The following is a 17,991-nucleotide window of genomic DNA, read 5'->3' on the forward strand; positions in this document are numbered from 1 at the left end:
TTGATCATTTTTGTTGATAAGGCACTTGCATTAACAGGATTACAAAACTTGAACTATATATTTTCCCAAATACCGCCCACATTCAACATGATGCATAATCAGAATATTGTTTGAAGCTTTGTCTGCACCAAGGAATTGTATAAATATACAATTCCTTGTCTGCACTGAGAAACAACAAGATATATTATTTGTCGTGAAGAGACTTCATTGCCCCTTTATCTCCGAATACGACCTTAGGACGTCGATTCTAATAATTTTTCAACTGATGGATTTTGCATTGTATTAGCAACCTTATTGTTTTATTGTTTTAATCGTTCTGACAAATTATTCTTTTATAAATTTATAAATCGATTTTTTAATGCAAGAAAAAACTATGAAGAACCTGAGACTACTATAGTAGTCTCAGGAAGAACATATTAATTTTGTTTTTAATGTTTTTTTTTATAATATTAACTGATAAATAAAAGATTTTCAAATATTGAAAACTAGGGAATAAATAACTAATTAATCAATTAACAACGTCTTGCATTATCCTGAAACTAATTAACTAGCTTTCCGGACTCTTCTCGTCATCAATCCGTCTTTGGTTCAAACATAATTCTCGCGAGATTACGACACCGTGGAAGTAATGGCAGATATGGGAAACCTATGGGAAGGTGCATTATTTGCGTAGTTTACCGTGCCATGGCATAATTTGTGAAGAGAACTATACATACTTTACATTATTGATTCAATGAACATAAGGATGTCATGACTTTTTCTGAAATATTTCAAATGGCCTTTCCACAGTGCCCTTTGTTTAGTTGTTTACATCCTGTCATGACTGTTAATAAATAAATCCTAATAATTTAAACCAAACCATATGGTACCTTATATAAGAAAACAGTGTGTAAACTTACCACCTAAATGACACATTTGCATATCACACGATTCATTACATATAGTGTTATCCTGATTAATATGAGGCAGGCATTACCTGTAAATGGGGACGAAGTCTGTATGAATTATTTTTTTGTAACTCAATTATTTGTCAAAAAAAAGACACGGAAATACAGTTACGTTTCCGATTTTGGTTCTGTTGTTAGGGATTTTAGTTGTGACGTTATTTAAATTATGACGTCATATGCAATGTAAACAAGAAACGCTATCATTAGGTAACGTTTTTTCATATCAAGGAATTATTAAAAATGAAATAAGTATTGCTCGTTCCTTCCTATTTTATACTAGACTGATAAATATATATTTTACTCAAAGTTTCATACAAACGAGACCGGAAAAAGGAAGTATATTGTACATTTCTGCGCAGGTCCGGGATTTCAAAACATGACATAAAAAAAATTGAACGATTTTGAGTTCATTAGTACAATGAAAAATTCGGGAAATTTTCCCGAATTTTTTTTTTTTATTGAATTTTCTACTGTTATTGGGGACTTCGTCCCCATATAAGTAGGGGACACTCTAATTTGTTTACTTTAGTAGCTGCTGTCGTACTGGTCTGAACAGAGTCGAAAGAGTAAATAAATTTTAAAAATGCGTAGGAAACTTATTTCCAGTAGACAGGGCCAGAATTCTGATTGCTAAGGGCTTTCCCAATGACCAATTCAAAGGCCTTAATTTGCAGTGCCTTCATGTATGTGGGCATTTTTTTCATCGGTCATCAGTAGTCCAAATAACAATGGCGTCTAGAAAGACTATTATTTTTTTTTGTTCTATTAAAGACGCCATGGAATCAGATGAAGAACTTTAAAAATTTATTACCAAAATAAGAACCTAAAATATCCAAATCCATCTAACATTCTAAGTGACTGTCAACTTCAAATTCAAAGGTTTCATAATCAGAAATAGAACACAATTGGTAAAATAACAAATAAGCCAACTAGTTGGATATCTTAAGATCTTAAGTTTGCAAAACATGTTGATGTGAGTTAAAACAAAGAATTATATACATGGTATTGTTCCTATGTATATAAAGCTTCTGTATATAAAGAAGAAGTATTGGTAATTTGATAAACAACATAAAAATTTGTACATGTGCTATAAAACTTGTTTTTGTTTAAATTAAACTGCTTTTAGTTTAAGCTGAATTCACATTTCTTCCTGTGATATTTTTTCATGGTACAATATATTAAATAAAGTCCACTAACTGTAATATGGAAAAAATAGTTTTTTAAAAGAAAAAATATTTATTTCAGATTTACGTAAACAAGCAAGACAGTTAGAGAATGAGATTGATTTGAAGCTGGTATCCTTCAGTAAACTAGGAACAAATTATTCTTCACATATTGATTATGGAAAGTATGTATCAAGTAATATTTGATTATACATGTCAGAGGCGGATTTAGGGGGGCCTGGGCCCCCCCCTTTTTGGAAAAAAATTTGGTTGCTTATATAGGGAATCACTGAAGCGTGACTGGAGCGGGCCCCCTCTTAGGTCAGTCAGTGGGCCCCCACTTATGAAAATTTCTGGATCCGCCACTGCATGTAGATATATAATTTTGTTTTACATGTACAATTGTACATGATTGTATATCTACACATGTTATAGTAATTTGTATCCTGGCAATATTAACCAAAATGCTTACAAATGTATGTTTTGTTAGATTTGGTGAATAAACTAACATGTGCTATCAAAGTGCACAAACAACAATTCTTTTTTTATTATACAAATAGGGTATTTCTATCTTTTTTTTTCTTCAATCTATTAATCTGTTTAAATAAACAACAGTCAGAGCTCAGACATAAACAAGTCAATTTTTGTTTTTGACTATATTTAATTATCTAATTGAACATCCTTACTTAACACAGATGTTTTACCTCCTAAAGTGTGGTTCCAGGTGGTTGCATTGTAAGGTTAATTAACATTATCTCCAATTTTTTAGACTCATTCATATTTTTCTTTAGAAGACAAAGCATTGTCTTTCAATGTTGTCATTATTTGATTTAGATGCATGACCTTTTTATAAATATGCGTGGGTCTTGAAGTTAATCAATTTTGAAAACTTACATGTATCAACTTGTAGGAGTCGATATTTGCAACTTTTTGATTCTGGTCAATTATTTCTTGCTTAACAATATTTGACTTATTAAAGTCGTATTTTGTCTTGTATTAAAGGGAGACAAATCCTAAAACTTACAAACTTAGACCTCTATGAGTCAAAAGCAGATTCAGACTTATTTATGTCTGAGCTCTGTACAAAGTAAAATTTTCATAATCTGACATTCTAATATTTCCCTCCTCACTTTAACAAATGATAATTGCAATGTACATACGATTAATTGGTTTATTTTGTAATGATCATTTAGCAAACCAAATGAGGAACATGCATTAACTAAAAGGTAACTTCATACTATTTTACATGATGGGCAACTCATTTAACTTTCATGACATTCATACATATGATATATATACATTCATTATATAGATTCTACTACTGAGCAAACATGATACAATATTAATCCTCAAGAGACAGTTTATGTTTCAAATATAAAATAGAAGGCAGAAGTCAGGTAACTTTTGAGAGAAGAAAATATTGTATCGCAAAAAATACAAATTTACAGTGTTTACATCTGTTTCTCCTAATGATTTTTAGATGATACATGTTTTTTAGTTGTCCTCAATTTCTTTTTCAATTACTTTTAAAAACTTCATGAATCTTTTTGATCTACGAAGAATTGAGATCAAACATGATCAAGTGAACCACAATTTGATAAAAAAAAATCAATTGGGCAAGGAAAATATCAATTGGGCAAGGAAAATATCAATCGGCTAAAAATTAGAGAAACTGCTTACTCATTTCATACATCATAACATGATGTAGTCCATTCATGTACTTTCCTCAGCATGGAATTAAAAGCTTCAGTATGTCTCTCACAGTGGTGATGGTCATATTTACATTCAGACTTTAAAAGAGAACAATGCTGACTCTGTACTACACATGATAGATTTGTACATGAACACATGTATTTTTTAATTAAAATACCGTTTTTATGATTAAGATTGCTTAACATAATTGAGAGAAAAGTTTGGGGTCACATTAGTGTTGACCTGAGGTCAGGAGGGGACTTTCAATGTTTGAATTTCACTGATGCTTTTTACTTGACATTTGACTTTCCTGGTAAAGTAAATTTTAACCCCTCCCTTTTTCTGTGTCTTACATTTATTTGCTGTCTGCATGGAATTATTATATAATTATACATGTAGGTTACACATTACACAATCATAGCTTATGAATTTATTGAAGTGCATGTTACATGTGTTAAGACCTTGATCCTGTTGATGCCAGGCTAAATAATTTATGGAATGATATATAAGACCAAACTAAAGTTATTATACCTTGGTATTAGCTTGTTGTAAGACCTTTCATTTAAGTATTGCAAATTCGAGTCATGAATGCCTGTTTAATAAAAGCATAAAAGAATTTTCTTGCACCAATTGTTTAATCATATATATATGTATATGTAACTAATTTGTTAAGTGAAGTCTTGAATCCATGATTATGTAAGCATTGTCTTAAATTCTGATGAATTTGTCCTAGAATAGTGAGATTTATATTACAAGATGAAAAGACACATTCCTACTTCTTGAATTTTTTTTTAATATGATACATGTACATTGTACCTTTGTTTGGCTTTTTTTTCTCTGTAAAAAGTTTTAAATTGTGGAACATGCTGAATGTTAATATCTTAAAACTAAAATTTAGTTGATTATTTAGTTTCAATCGTATTCAAAGTTAATTTTTAATATCAGCATTATGAAAAATTGGCACAATTGAATATAAAATTGTTAGATATAAATATAAATGTAAATATTAATATGATTTATATTTGTTTTTACTGATATATTTTCAGTGAGTCAGCTCCCCTTATTAATAAATCTAGTAGTGAACACATGTTTGATACAATGGCCATGGAGATTGAACAGCTGTTATCAAAGGTGAGTGCCGTTCTGCATTTGAGTTGGGTAATTGTTTTCTGTAGTACGCAGGAAATAAACCATAAATATGCATCAGTGGGAGATTCAGTGAGGGATGGATGGAGAGGAGGAAAAATACCAAAGTTTGCCAATTAACCGTAAAAAATATCTAGAATCCCTTCTCTTTGCACTATCTGTCTCATTTTGGAAAAATATACTCACCTTAATCCCTTGATCACCTCTGACATTTGGAGAACCTGCTCCAATTCTTGAAAAAAAAGTCTAAACATACATAACACCATATGTCAGATGATCACCTTCAAGCAAAATAGCATCAAAATATTCTGATGCTAAGAGCTCTAGTGAGAACATCCGATGATATCAATCAGAAATCACTTTGTACTAAATGATACACTAACCTAGTTTTTGGGATACGATTGCTGTCAAGCAATCTGTAGACTTTTACCATTGACCCTATGATGCACTCCCTCACGTCATTCGTTTTATTCTAAACATTCAGCAACATCTCAGATTCTTATGATTGTCTTGCTTTAAAAGGTAAAAACAAGCAAAACAATTGAACATAAACAACTTTCCTGTAATGTTTTACTCATAATCTTCATGTGTGATATTTTCCTTGACTTATATGCGTGTTTTTAACAATACGGAAAATCAGAATTAAACAGTATTTATATTTAGTGTTTTTATAAATTTAGAAACACGTCAGAGGGAATTCCCAAATTTTGATAACTTGCGAGAGTTCTCTGAAAGCCGATCGATAATTCTATTTCTGTCACAAGAACTGAAGTGGAGTATTTCTATATTTTACCGTTATGAAACTGATATTTGATACTGTAATCTCATAAAGAAATGGAGAACCATTCATCATATCATTTAATAAACGTTCTTGTTCCAAATCGCAAGTCGAGGTTTGTTTATGTCTTAATGCCCATGCGTGGTCTCACTAATTAGAGACAAAAAGAATTGTAGAGACAAAAAGCGTCAAGAAGCGACAAGAAGAATAATATTAGCAACAAGAAACTATTTAGCGACAAGAAAACATTTTTTTATTTATATTTATACTTATTCGAAATAAATATTAAAAAGATATGCAAAAGAAAACAATTTCAACGACAGGAAAATTAATTTTGATAGGGAAAAAAATTAAACTTGTAAATCTAATTCAGTTGCTACATTTATTTACATGATATTTTATATAAGGTATCACAGGAAGTATTACCTTTACCCTGTCGTTTTATGGTATTACTTTTACTTGTGTTTTAGAACAGTAATATATTTTGATTTTTATTTGTTTTTAAAACTATTTTTGTACAATATATAATTAACTTGCAAAATGCATTATTTGTGCATAATTGTCCAGAAAATACATACACAAATTGTGAAATACAAATTAAGAACTGAAATCAAACAAGAGGAAAACATAACTAAAACGTGAATATTTTTCATCATTTTATTTAGTGTATTGTCTCATTTAACGATATTTATCATGTTTATGCATATATATTGAAGATTAAAGGAAACTGATGACAATCTTGAGTTTTCAACAGTCAGGTGTTCACTATTCGGTACAATAATTGTATATTCTGGTGCATGTAATAGATGAAGGTGTTAATGGATGTTATTGTAGCAATTAAACAAAGGACACGCACCTAGTTAATCTCATTTGATGCTCTGAATTGTGTATTACCTTAGAGTGAAGCCACAGCTAATGTTGGTCCTATCAGGAAAAATTAATTGTACAGTTAGGAAGGAAATAATATTTCATGTTTTTTTTTTATTAAATCCTTCAAAAGGAAGGTGACAAATCTTTGTTTTTATTTTCATTTTATAGCGTTTACATTTCCTTTGCTCTTACACATGTTTAATTTCTTCATATAAAAAGTACACAATCTCTTCCTCGAAATTTTTTTATTTCTTCATCTTTCAATATAATCCTAAAAAAATATTTTGATGTATGTGATAACAAAATGTATTCTTGTCGCTAAATAGCTTCTTGTTGCTTTTTGTCACTAATTTTTTTTCTTCTTGTCGCTTCTTGACGATTTTTGTCGCTAATTAGTGAGACCCCACATGCGTGTAGTTTTCCTGATTTCAAGGGGTATCAGATTGAGTGATTCCCCGCTTCATTGATTAATTTGAAACTCATGGGATTCTTTCTATGTCTGTCTGCATATGGAGGGCTATTGTTGTTGCACAATTTTAAATCATATGCATAATTTAAATCAAAATAAATGTTTCATCGTAAAAATTTCCAATAACACCCCTTCAGCAGAAATGGAATCTTCCATATTATCGTTTCGAGTTGTCTCCCTTTTCGAAGTATTGGTCAAGAAGAATTAACTCGTTAATGCCGATAAACGTCGTATTATATTAAGAACGATCTCAATGTAAACAGAGGAGTGTGTACGGAAAGGAGTCATGCCATCTGACCCAAAGGAACTTCAATAACTAAAGAGTAAGAAATGGGGTTCCTCCTAAACTGGTCCGCCATTCTATATATAGCTTCGCACCGAAGGTCAGTGTAACGATAAGTGAACACAACAGGGGTCCAGTTTAGGGTTCCTCCTAGAATTACGGTGATAAGATACGGAAGCAAGTTAACTCGTACCGCGGCATTGGAACCAAAAAAGTTAACTTGTACTACTGGGAAGTCGTACCATTCAGAAAAATATATTAAAAAATATGTTTTATGGGTTTCTGTTTGTAAACTTAATAGAAATAAAGTTGAATTACTTGAATTTTACACAGGAGTTAAATGAAAACTTAGACAAAAATAAAGAATGTGTTAAAGCATTAATGTTTTAACTGTTCTTTCAAACTAGAACATAGGTGGATCCAGGTCCCCCCCCCCCCTTTTTCGTGGAAAAAAATTGGATGATTATAAAGGGAATCATTGAAGCATGACTGGAGCGAGCCCCCTCTTAGGTCAGTCAGCGGGCTCCCCCTTAGGAAAAGTTCTGGATCCGCCACTGTAGAACTTAATCCAGAGGAAAGTTAAAACATTGCTTTAACTGTACTTTATTAAAATTGAACATGTTGAATATATATATATCCAATTTAAGTTAATTAAAGCTGTAATCCATGATCACAAATTGAATGCTATGTTTACAATTGTTGAAAGCCATGTGCTTTTTTTGCGGGGAAAATGCGGACCCCCTTAACAGGAATCAGTTACATTTCATTGTTATTTATAGACAGTAAAAATAATTTTGGCAATCATTTTGACTAACTGCTAAGATTTAATTATTCATGAAAAATTTTCTTCGGGTGAAACTGTTAATACTTTAATTATCTACATCTGCCACAGTATTTTCTATCCAATATACAAGGAACATTAGCTACAAATTGGTCATTGTACTTTCAAATTATATACATTTTACAGACTTAAGAGGTATTGGATGAAAGTAACGTATATTATGTATATTCATCATTTAACATCATTTGAATGCATTTAAATAAGTTGGTACGAGTTAGCAATGGTACGAGTTTGCATTGGTACAAGTTTTTTTTAGTGGTACGAGTTTACAATGGTACAGGATAACTATAATTCGATAAAACACAATAAGTACATGGCTCATACACTTGTAACGGGGATTGGCTATTCTTTAAGTTGAGTGACTATTCAGATTGTTACATTTTGCATGTGCAGTTGAATTAGTTTAGAGATTAATACTATCCAGCTGTACCAGGGTTACTGGCCAAAAATGCTTGAGACTCCCGCATGTTCATATTATTTAGCGGCAGTATTCTTGGATCTATTTTTTTCCTCTTTGATCTTTTCAATTTTGGCCAAATCTCATGCATTTGTTTAATGAAAATTTGGCAGAACTGCTATACATGTGTCAATGAAAACTATGGCAATCGTATCCCTCAGAGCATTCTGCTCTTTGATTTTTATAAGTGCTAGATCACAAGAGGATCAACAGAAGCTAGAACACTTTATTCTGATTTCTGAGTGTGGATCAGTCATTGCTCTTACTCCAAGATGCTGTCTGCTTAGATAAGAAGCAGCAAATACCAATTGTCCAGAATTTGGTTTGACTGTATTGTTTACCAAAATCTCCCTCATTCAAGCTAGATAGTTAAGAGGAAACTTTTGAAGGGATAAGCACAGTTACATGTATAAAAATATTTTCAATTCTTAATGTTGATATTTCAACGATTTGATAGCAAAGCAAGTGTTGAACAAGAGTTTCCAGAATGAAATTTAAACACCAAGAGTCAAAAACAAACTGACAAGTCTTTGCCATAAAAACAACAAATACAATCAAATATGGAGAGGAACATTAAGAAAAATACCACATAGAAAAATAAAGACTGTGCAACCTCCAAAAATAGTGGGAGATCTCATGCTCTGGATGGGGAGGGAATTCTGGCTTCACATTAAGGCAATTATTAAACATAAGAAAATTAGTTGCACCTTTTTATAGCTGGTGTATGGTATTCATTTTTGCTCCTTTTTTAAGTTAAAATGTGACCGATATAAGTAGTGGTCATAGTTGTCATTGTGTAGAAAGTTCTCTCATTGACAATGATACCACATCTTCTTACATTTATATTTATAATAGTAATTTATTTTTTAGTTACAAGATGTGAATGATAGAATGTCTGACTACACACAGAACATCAGCATGAGTTCACCGAGTGCTGCTCTACTCCATACCTTACAGAGACATAGAGACATTCTACAGGATTACTCTCATGAGTTCCATAAAACTAAGGCTAATATATCAGCCATAAGGGAAAGAGAAGATTTGTTAGGCTCTGTCAGACGAGATATTAGGTTTGTTATAACTCACATGTACCATGTACATAGAGGGTTTATTTTAAATTGATAAATCAGATTTTTGGGGATATTTGAAACTTGATATGTATATCCAAAGAATTAATACTAGCTTGATTGTCTTGTTTGCTTGGGAATTTTAATATTTGACTGGAAATATTTTCTTATATAAAGTGGGACGCAGCAAGCAAAAAGGAAAAGTTATGGCTTAAATGTAGTGACCACACAAACATTAAACGTAAATTAAAACAAGAGTATTGTGCTGCCCGAAACGATTTTGACAAACATTTACGGAAAGCAAAACGAACTTATCAAAATAAACTTCAAATGGATTTGATGACTGAACTTGAAAAACCGAACTCTCGAGATTTTTGGAAACAAATTGGCAAAATTGGAATTTCAAATGACAGGCGGGATCAGATACCGTGGGAGGTTATTGATGATAATGGCGAAGTTACTACGGACAAAGAACGTGTATTACAAAAGTGGAAAACGGACTATCAAATATTGTTCAACGATCAAACTGACAGCATGTTATATGATGAATGTCACCTAGACAGAATAAAGAAGGGGGAAATTTCATCAGACCCGGAACACGTTGATACATCTTGTTTAAACGAACCTATCACTCGTTGCGAAGTTGAGAAAGCGGTGAGCGTCACGTCTGTCAACTTTTGCCTGCTTTATTGACCTGAAGAAGGCGTTCGACAATGTGAATCGGGACTGTTTATGGTTTAAATTACAAACGTTTGGTGTTAACGGAAAAATCTTGAATGCTGTTAAATCTTTGTATGACAACACAACATGTTCTGTACGTGTTAACAACGTCTTTACGTCAATGTTTCCGGTTTCATGTGGTGTGAAACAAGGGTGTCTGATTTCTTCGACACTTTTTGCTTTGTATATCAATGATTAAGCTACAGAAATTAAGTCTTTGAATAAGGGTATTGATATTGATAGTATAAATGTAAGCATCTTACTATATGCAGACGATATCGTCTTACTAGGTCCAAGTGAGGCAAGTTTACAATGTATGCTTGATTGTGTTAATGCATGGTGCCATAAATGGAGATTAAGTATTAATTGTAGTAAATCAAATGTCATACATTTTAGGCCTAGCTCTGTTGAACGTTCTACTTTCAATTTTTTCTGTGGAAGTCATAGTTTAGTATATGTAGATTCATACAAATATTTAGGCATTTGGTTCAGTGAACATGTAACATGGAATAAAACCGTCAAAGAACTCTCTAAATCTGCCAGCCGAGCTTTGAGCTGTTTGACTGTGAAATTTTACGCTTATGGTGGTATGACATATCAAGTGTTCACAAAACTGTATGAAAGTTTGGTACAACCAATATTGTTATATGGTGCATCGATATGGGGACTTACTGAACATAGACTCATTAATAACGTACAAAATAGGGCTAGTAAAATATTCCTTGGAGTGACTAAATTGACTAGCAATACGGCAGTACAGGGTGATTTAGGATGGCTGTCATGTCATGCTAAACAAAGACTGGAAGTTTTGAGATTCTTTTATAAACTTGAAAATTCAGATAATTCTCGTACTTTCTATAAGATACATTTATGGTCGAAACGAAAACGTAGATCCTGGAACTGTAATGTGATTAAGTTATTTCGCAACATGTCTGTAGAACACTTAATGCAGCCCGGAATTAGCAAAGAACTATTTTTTAAAGTGATTAAAAGTAAATTACGAATACTAGACGAACAGTTGTGGTTTACCAAACTTTGGAATGACAATTCGAATGTGAATGGACACAAATTGAGGCTATATAGACGTTATAAGAAGGACCTTCAACCTGAACACTATGTTACTAACGCAATGCCACGCCACTTACGAAGTAATTTATGTAAACTTAGATGTGGAACTTTACCTCTGTCTGTCGAGACGGGTCGTTATACGAAACCACCAATACCGTTAGCAGAAAGAATTTGTCCATTTTGTAATAATGCTGTAGAAGATGAAATACACTTTTTGATTAATTGTGACATTTACAGTGACTTAAGGTTTAATTTGTTTCACAGAGCTATGGTCATGGATAATTCTTTTTGTACAAAGTCAGATTTTAATCAATTTGTATTTTTAATTCAAAATGCTGAATTACAATACGAGTTATCTATCTTGGTGCATAATATGATAAGAAGACGTCGCGCTCTGAAAAGTAATCTACAGTCTTAATTGTATATTTTCGTAAAAGTCAAAGTTATATTTAATTTATTTATTTTTTAATTCATGATTGTATATTTCTGTAAAAGTCAAAGTAACAGTTATTTTTTAATTATTATTATTTTTTTTTTTTTAATTCATTTCAATCATATTCTTTTATTGACTATTTTACTGAGAGGGTTTTAATAAAACAAGATTACTTCGTTTTATTCTTCGCAATCTGTTTGTATAACCTCTTTAAAATATATTCTTTTATCACATATCATTTATTTATTTTTTACGTCATACTTAATTTTGTCATACATGTATCTATTTTTAAAAGATATGTTTTTTGGTTTGTTTTTTTTGGTTTTTCTTTTTACTACTTATGTTAATATTTTTTTTATGATGTGTAATATCCGGATAATTTTAAACATTTTTAACATTTTATTATGTTTTTATTTTGTATTTGTTAAATAGATATATATTTGTATATATAGTGTCTCATAAGCCTTTCTAGGCTGGGTATTTGTCTTATTTTATTATTGTGCAATGTATATTATATAAACTGTATAAACAATCTGTAGACAAGTATGTGACACTTTAATAAAATAAATTATTATTATTATTATTATTATAAAAAAGAAGATGTTGTATGATTGCTAATGAGACAACTCCACAAGTGAGACCAAATGAAACAGAACTAACATCTCAAGGTCACTGTATGGCCTTCAACAAAGAGCAAAGTCCATGTCCAACAGTCAGCTATTAAAGGCCCTGAAATCAGAAAACTAATGGCCTTATTAATGTTAAATATAACATGTATAAGGAGATCTAGTATGATAGCAAATGAAGCCACTTATGATTATATGGATGATCAATACATTTACAAATCACAGTACAGCCTTTAACACTAGGCAAAAATGCACACTGACAGTGACTGTAAGAGTTATAGGCAAAGCAAATTAGTAATCCTCATGTCGTTGATGCTAAATTTTGAACTGGGTTGTTCCTATTTTAGCAATAGTATCATGAAGCATCTGGTCAATGCTGGTTACAAAAAAAAGGGAAATCAAGAAGATATATGTGAGGATGGATTGTACTGTTTCTGTGAAGAAATTAATTTTGAATGATTATTTTAACATCATAGACATATAAAGAAATGATAAGAGATCTATTTTAACATATTAGACTATATTTCATATTTGTTTTATTTTCAGTGCTTATAAAAATTCCTCTGGTTTGAATAGAAGAACAGATATGTATTTAAAAGAACATGATCACATACGGAGGTAAGTAAACTTATCTGGTAATTTCTGATGTATAAAGAATATAGGGACTATTTGGTGTTAGCTCACTGCTTTATTTTACACAGACCCAACTTAGGTGTTGCTACCTCTTACTCAAAACATTGGTAATTCCAAATTAAAATTTAAAACGTTCTTGCAAACAATAGAAAAATACTATTTTTGGCTGCATTTTGTCAATTCTCAGATTCTAGTATTTTAGTGATCACATGTGACATATTACCACTATCAAAACTCTTAACTTTCTGCATATTGACTTTTCATTATTTCACGTTTTTTTAGATTTTGTCATTTTATCATAAATCACCTGAGATTACCTAAAGCTTTTTGTATAGTTCGTGTTCTATTTCTGTGTAGAGTTTTGTGGTTGCTGTATTTTTATGCTCCACCTAGTAGAGGGGCATTATTTTAACTGGTCTGTGCGTCCGTTCATTCATCTGTTCAGAGTTCATCTGTCTGCCCAACTTAAGGTTTAAATTTTCTGTCAAGGTAGTTTTTGATGAAGTTAAAGTTCAATCAACTTGAAACTTAGCACACATGATATGATCTTTCCAATTTTAATGCCAAACTAGTTTAGGCCCCAATTTCATGGCCACTGAACATAGAAATGATAGTACGATGGGGCATCCATGTACTGTGGACACATTCTAGTTTGTCAAATTAATGTTTTCTTTTAGATTGATTTTAAGTTTTTATTATTTACCCCTTATTATCTTCGCCCCCTTATATTAGAAATGATACAACTGTTTTATTTTCTATTTCAGTTCAGAAAAAATGATAGATGACCAAATAAGGTAAGTGTATAAACAAAATACTTGATGAAACAGATTGTCGTTTTATAAAAAAAAGTATGATATAATCTAGATATATATCTGTCAGTGAAACAACTACCCAAATACATGTGTTACCAAAATACAAAGTTGAGCTCTAGATTGTCTCTAGTCTGAAAGTTGATAATGAATTTAAAGAAACAAACTCACTTGTGCTCTACACCAAAAAGATAAACCTGTCCATATATAAATGATCAGCAGTGAAGGGACCTGCAGTCAAAATGACAAATAGGAAGAAAAGGAAAACAAGAAACCAACTTCATTAGACATGTCAGTTGGAACACCAGAAAAAAAATATCAACTTTAAAAGATTGTTGCATTTGATCATATGGTTATAAAAATTAACTGGACTATTCCATTACCAGATATGAGAGTGGGTACAAAGATTACTTGAATATCCCCAAACCAACATACTTTTTTTAAAAATAATTTTGCATACTTCAAACATGTATAAATAAAGTTTGCATACTGTCAAAAATTACCAATGTCTAGAAATAAGGAAATCTTTCCTCGCCTCCCACATTCATTTTAAGAAAAAGAGTCCTCATTGTGTTTTTTATTTAACTCAATGTTTTGATTTTTATATTCTCATTTCTATTTTACAGTATAGCAATTGCAACAAAAGAAAATTTACAATCACAGAGAAAAGTTCTTGGAACAATCACACAGAAAATGAATTCATTAGCAAGTATCCTTTTGAAAACAAGATGAATACATAATCTATGTTGCTTGACAGCATGCCTACCTACCCAGGCCTATAACATTTCTATATTTCAATATATTATATACAAAATAAAAAAAATGGCCTTGATTTGTGGTTGCAAGAGTATATTCAATACCACTGTACTTCGGTTTTCGAGAAAAAAAATATGTGTATGTAGAGTGTATCATGAAGACTATTTGCATGGAATATATTTCAAATGATAACTTAATCTTAACTGATATTTTCATGAAGCTATAAACCAAATAAACCCTTTTATACTTCTTGACTGTAGAAAAGTATGCAAAACAAAAAAAAACAATATTATACTTTAGTTGAATATAGTCTGAAGAAATATTGGTGTTAGTTTTCCATTAGGCATAGATCACAAACCTCAATTGCAAGTAGTAGTCATCAATGGATAAAGTGAGATAAATAAGTAAGCCTTTTTTATTGACATACAGAAATATAGAATATAGTTTTCAACAAATAGGATAGAGTTAGACTTGAATTTAATATATTTTCAAATAAAAGGGATTATTTGTAAGAAAAAAATAGTCTTAAGAAATGTATGGATAAGTACAAAAAATAAGAAGTAGGTGATTTCCTACAATACAACTCTTAACCCAATACCAAGTGAGAGTTATTCCTACCAATTTGACCAATAAGTTTGGTTTGAACACAGCAGCATGCAATTAAATAATATCTTACAATTTTATATAACCAATAAGTTATCATTTATAAGTTATATTTATTAGTATCTGTTTTGTTCCTTAACTATATTTCAGATCGGTTTCCTCTCATTAACACATTAATGCAAAAAATAAACTTACGGAAAAGAAGAGACACAATAATTTTAGCGAGTGTGATAGCTACTTGTGTTATTATCTTACTGTTGTATGCCTTCCACTAGTTCATACCTATTAATATGTGTTTATTATATTTATAAATGGTGGTTATTTTTAATATAAAACTTTCATATTCATTTCACTGTCAGATGTACTGAAAAGTAAGGAATTTTTCATGATTGATATATGTGTGTGTAACCAATTTATTGTTTGAATTATATCTGGCTAAATGACAAATGAAGGAAATAATTTAGCTGGAATTATTTTAAGAAAATTTTATATGTATTGAATTTATTATATTCCAACTTATTGAACAGTAGATATTGTTTGTTATCTTCATTCTTTGGCTTTCTGTTTCCAAGAGTTCTATCCAATGAAAAACTGGATTGAATTCAGTGATCATTTCAGAAGGTCTTTTACATCTATTATCATTGTTCATATCCTATTTTTTAATTCCTTTGATTTTTCATAACAAAAATGGGCATTGTCATGGAGGATTGAGGTTTGTATATTGAATCCAGATTAAGGCTGTTAAGGGTGTGAATTTGTGAATGGCTCAAAAGTGTTTTTCTTGTTGAAAAAAGGGGAATACATGTACCATGAAACAAAGGTTGAGATTGTGAACATATAATTGTTGGATTTAACCATGGAATTAGAATCTAAAGGTTTATATTCAACCTTTTAGTAAAGCCCTGTTTAACAAAATTATATATTACATTATTTTGATAGTTTCTGTCATGATTGAATAGTGAGTTCAGAATGACTCATCTTGATGACCCACAGAGTTTTCTAGACATACCTTATACATAACTTGTGGACATTCTCACACTTGCTATTATGTATCAAGGATGTTTCTCAATATAAAATAGATTGTATGTACCAGTATTTATAATGTAGATGTACAAATGTATCTAAATGATATTTATTCATTACTGAGTTTTATTAGTATTAAGTGCTTTGATTTAAAACTTATTACAGTACTAATAATTATGGTGATCTAGTGTATTGGTGTAAATGAATATGGTGATTGCTTGGAGTTGAATGTTAGTTGTGGATACTTTTTATGCCCCACCTACGATAGTAGAGGGGCATTATGTTTTCTGGTCTGTGCGTCCATTCGTCCGTCCGTTCGTACATTTGTCCGTTCGTACGTTTGTCCATTCGTTCGTTCGTCCGTCCGTCCGTCTGTCCCGCTTCAGGTTAAAGTTTTTGGTCAAGGTAGTTTTTGATGAAGTTGAAGTCCAATCAACTTGAAACTTAGTACACATGTTCCTTATGATATGATCTTTCTAATTTTAAAGCCAAATTAAACTTTTGACCCCAATTTCACGGTCCACTGAACATAGAAAATGAAAATGCATGTTTCAGGTTAAAGTTTTTGGTCAAGGTAGTTTTTGATGAAGTTGAAGTCCAATCAACTTGAAACTTAGTTCCCTATGATATTATCTTTCTAATTTTAATGCCTAATTATAGTTTTTATCCAATTTCACGGTCCATTGAACATGGAAAATGATAGTGGGAGTGGGGCATCCATGTACTTTGGACACATTCTTGTTTTTATAAATGGCATAATATAGCTTGGAAGTGTATTAAATGATACATTTCGCAATCTGAGTTTTCAGGAATGGAAATATGTGATAATATAGATAATTAGCTTATTGATGAGTATAATAGATATAATAGGATTTTAAAATAGGGTTACAGGAAACTTGAGTGTGTATTGCTTAGCCAAATTTTCTTATACAGTTCATTGAGCAAAGGAAAACAACATGATGCCTTTATTCAACCAGTCTTATAGAAATTGAATTTAGAATTTGAAATTAAATCTTTTAACACAGCAAACTGGCTGAATAAAAGAAGGTTTGATATGATGAAAAATACTAAGACGACATCATACACAATTCACCAATGACTGAAGCAGTATCATAATTAAATTTTGTTCTAATTTAGGATGTATATTCTGTGTAAAAGAGAGTAAAGTTTGAGTGAAGTGTATGTTTTTTACCGGTAATCTAATTGGAGTATGTGTTGAAACTTTTTATTCTCTGAACATTCCATTCTGAAATGTTGTTATTCTGTTTTTATTTTCACATGATCAAAATTCACAGCTCATCAAGAATTTAAGAGTATAGTGTTATCATGTGTTACAATGTAGTATGGGTTTGATTTTTGAATTTTCAGCCAGATGTAATGATTTTCAACAAGATGTAATGGTTGAGATCTATTGTCAATTTTTTTGTCTTTAAATATTCACATTGGAACCTTGTTTTGTATATATGCATTTGTATAGTGATGAACATTAGACTTCATCTATGGTGAAATAAAAATAACAAGAAAGTTAAGCACACCACTATAGATAGATTCAATAACATAGTCATATTACAAAATGATTATGGGTATTCTTTGTGTTCAATAAAAAG

General features: G+C 31.0%; 1 protein-coding gene across 2 annotated transcripts; it reads left to right on the forward strand.

Annotated features, from left to right (window-relative positions):
- Positions 1–608: 608 nt before the first annotated feature.
- Positions 609–15,710, forward strand: LOC143075112 (Golgi SNAP receptor complex member 1-like). 2 transcript variants are annotated; one of them, XM_076250412.1, is made up of 9 exons: positions 609–656; positions 2,193–2,295; positions 3,304–3,336; positions 4,849–4,933; positions 9,517–9,716; positions 13,107–13,178; positions 13,958–13,987; positions 14,629–14,711; positions 15,512–15,710. In XM_076250412.1, exons 1-9 carry the CDS (start codon positions 629–631, stop codon positions 15,634–15,636), a joined length of 759 nt encoding a protein of 252 aa, XP_076106527.1. In that variant the 5' UTR covers positions 609–628; the 3' UTR covers positions 15,637–15,710. The 2 variants fall into 2 exon arrangements, with proteins under 2 accessions (XP_076106527.1, XP_076106528.1); XM_076250413.1 differs by lacking the exon at positions 3,304–3,336 and having other exon boundaries at positions 15,512–15,707.
- The last annotated feature ends 2,281 nt before the right edge of the window (positions 15,711–17,991 follow it).

Source organism: Mytilus galloprovincialis, chromosome 5 (assembly GCF_965363235.1).
Source record: "Mytilus galloprovincialis chromosome 5, xbMytGall1.hap1.1, whole genome shotgun sequence".
Classification (NCBI taxonomy): domain Eukaryota; kingdom Metazoa; phylum Mollusca; class Bivalvia; order Mytilida; family Mytilidae; genus Mytilus; species Mytilus galloprovincialis.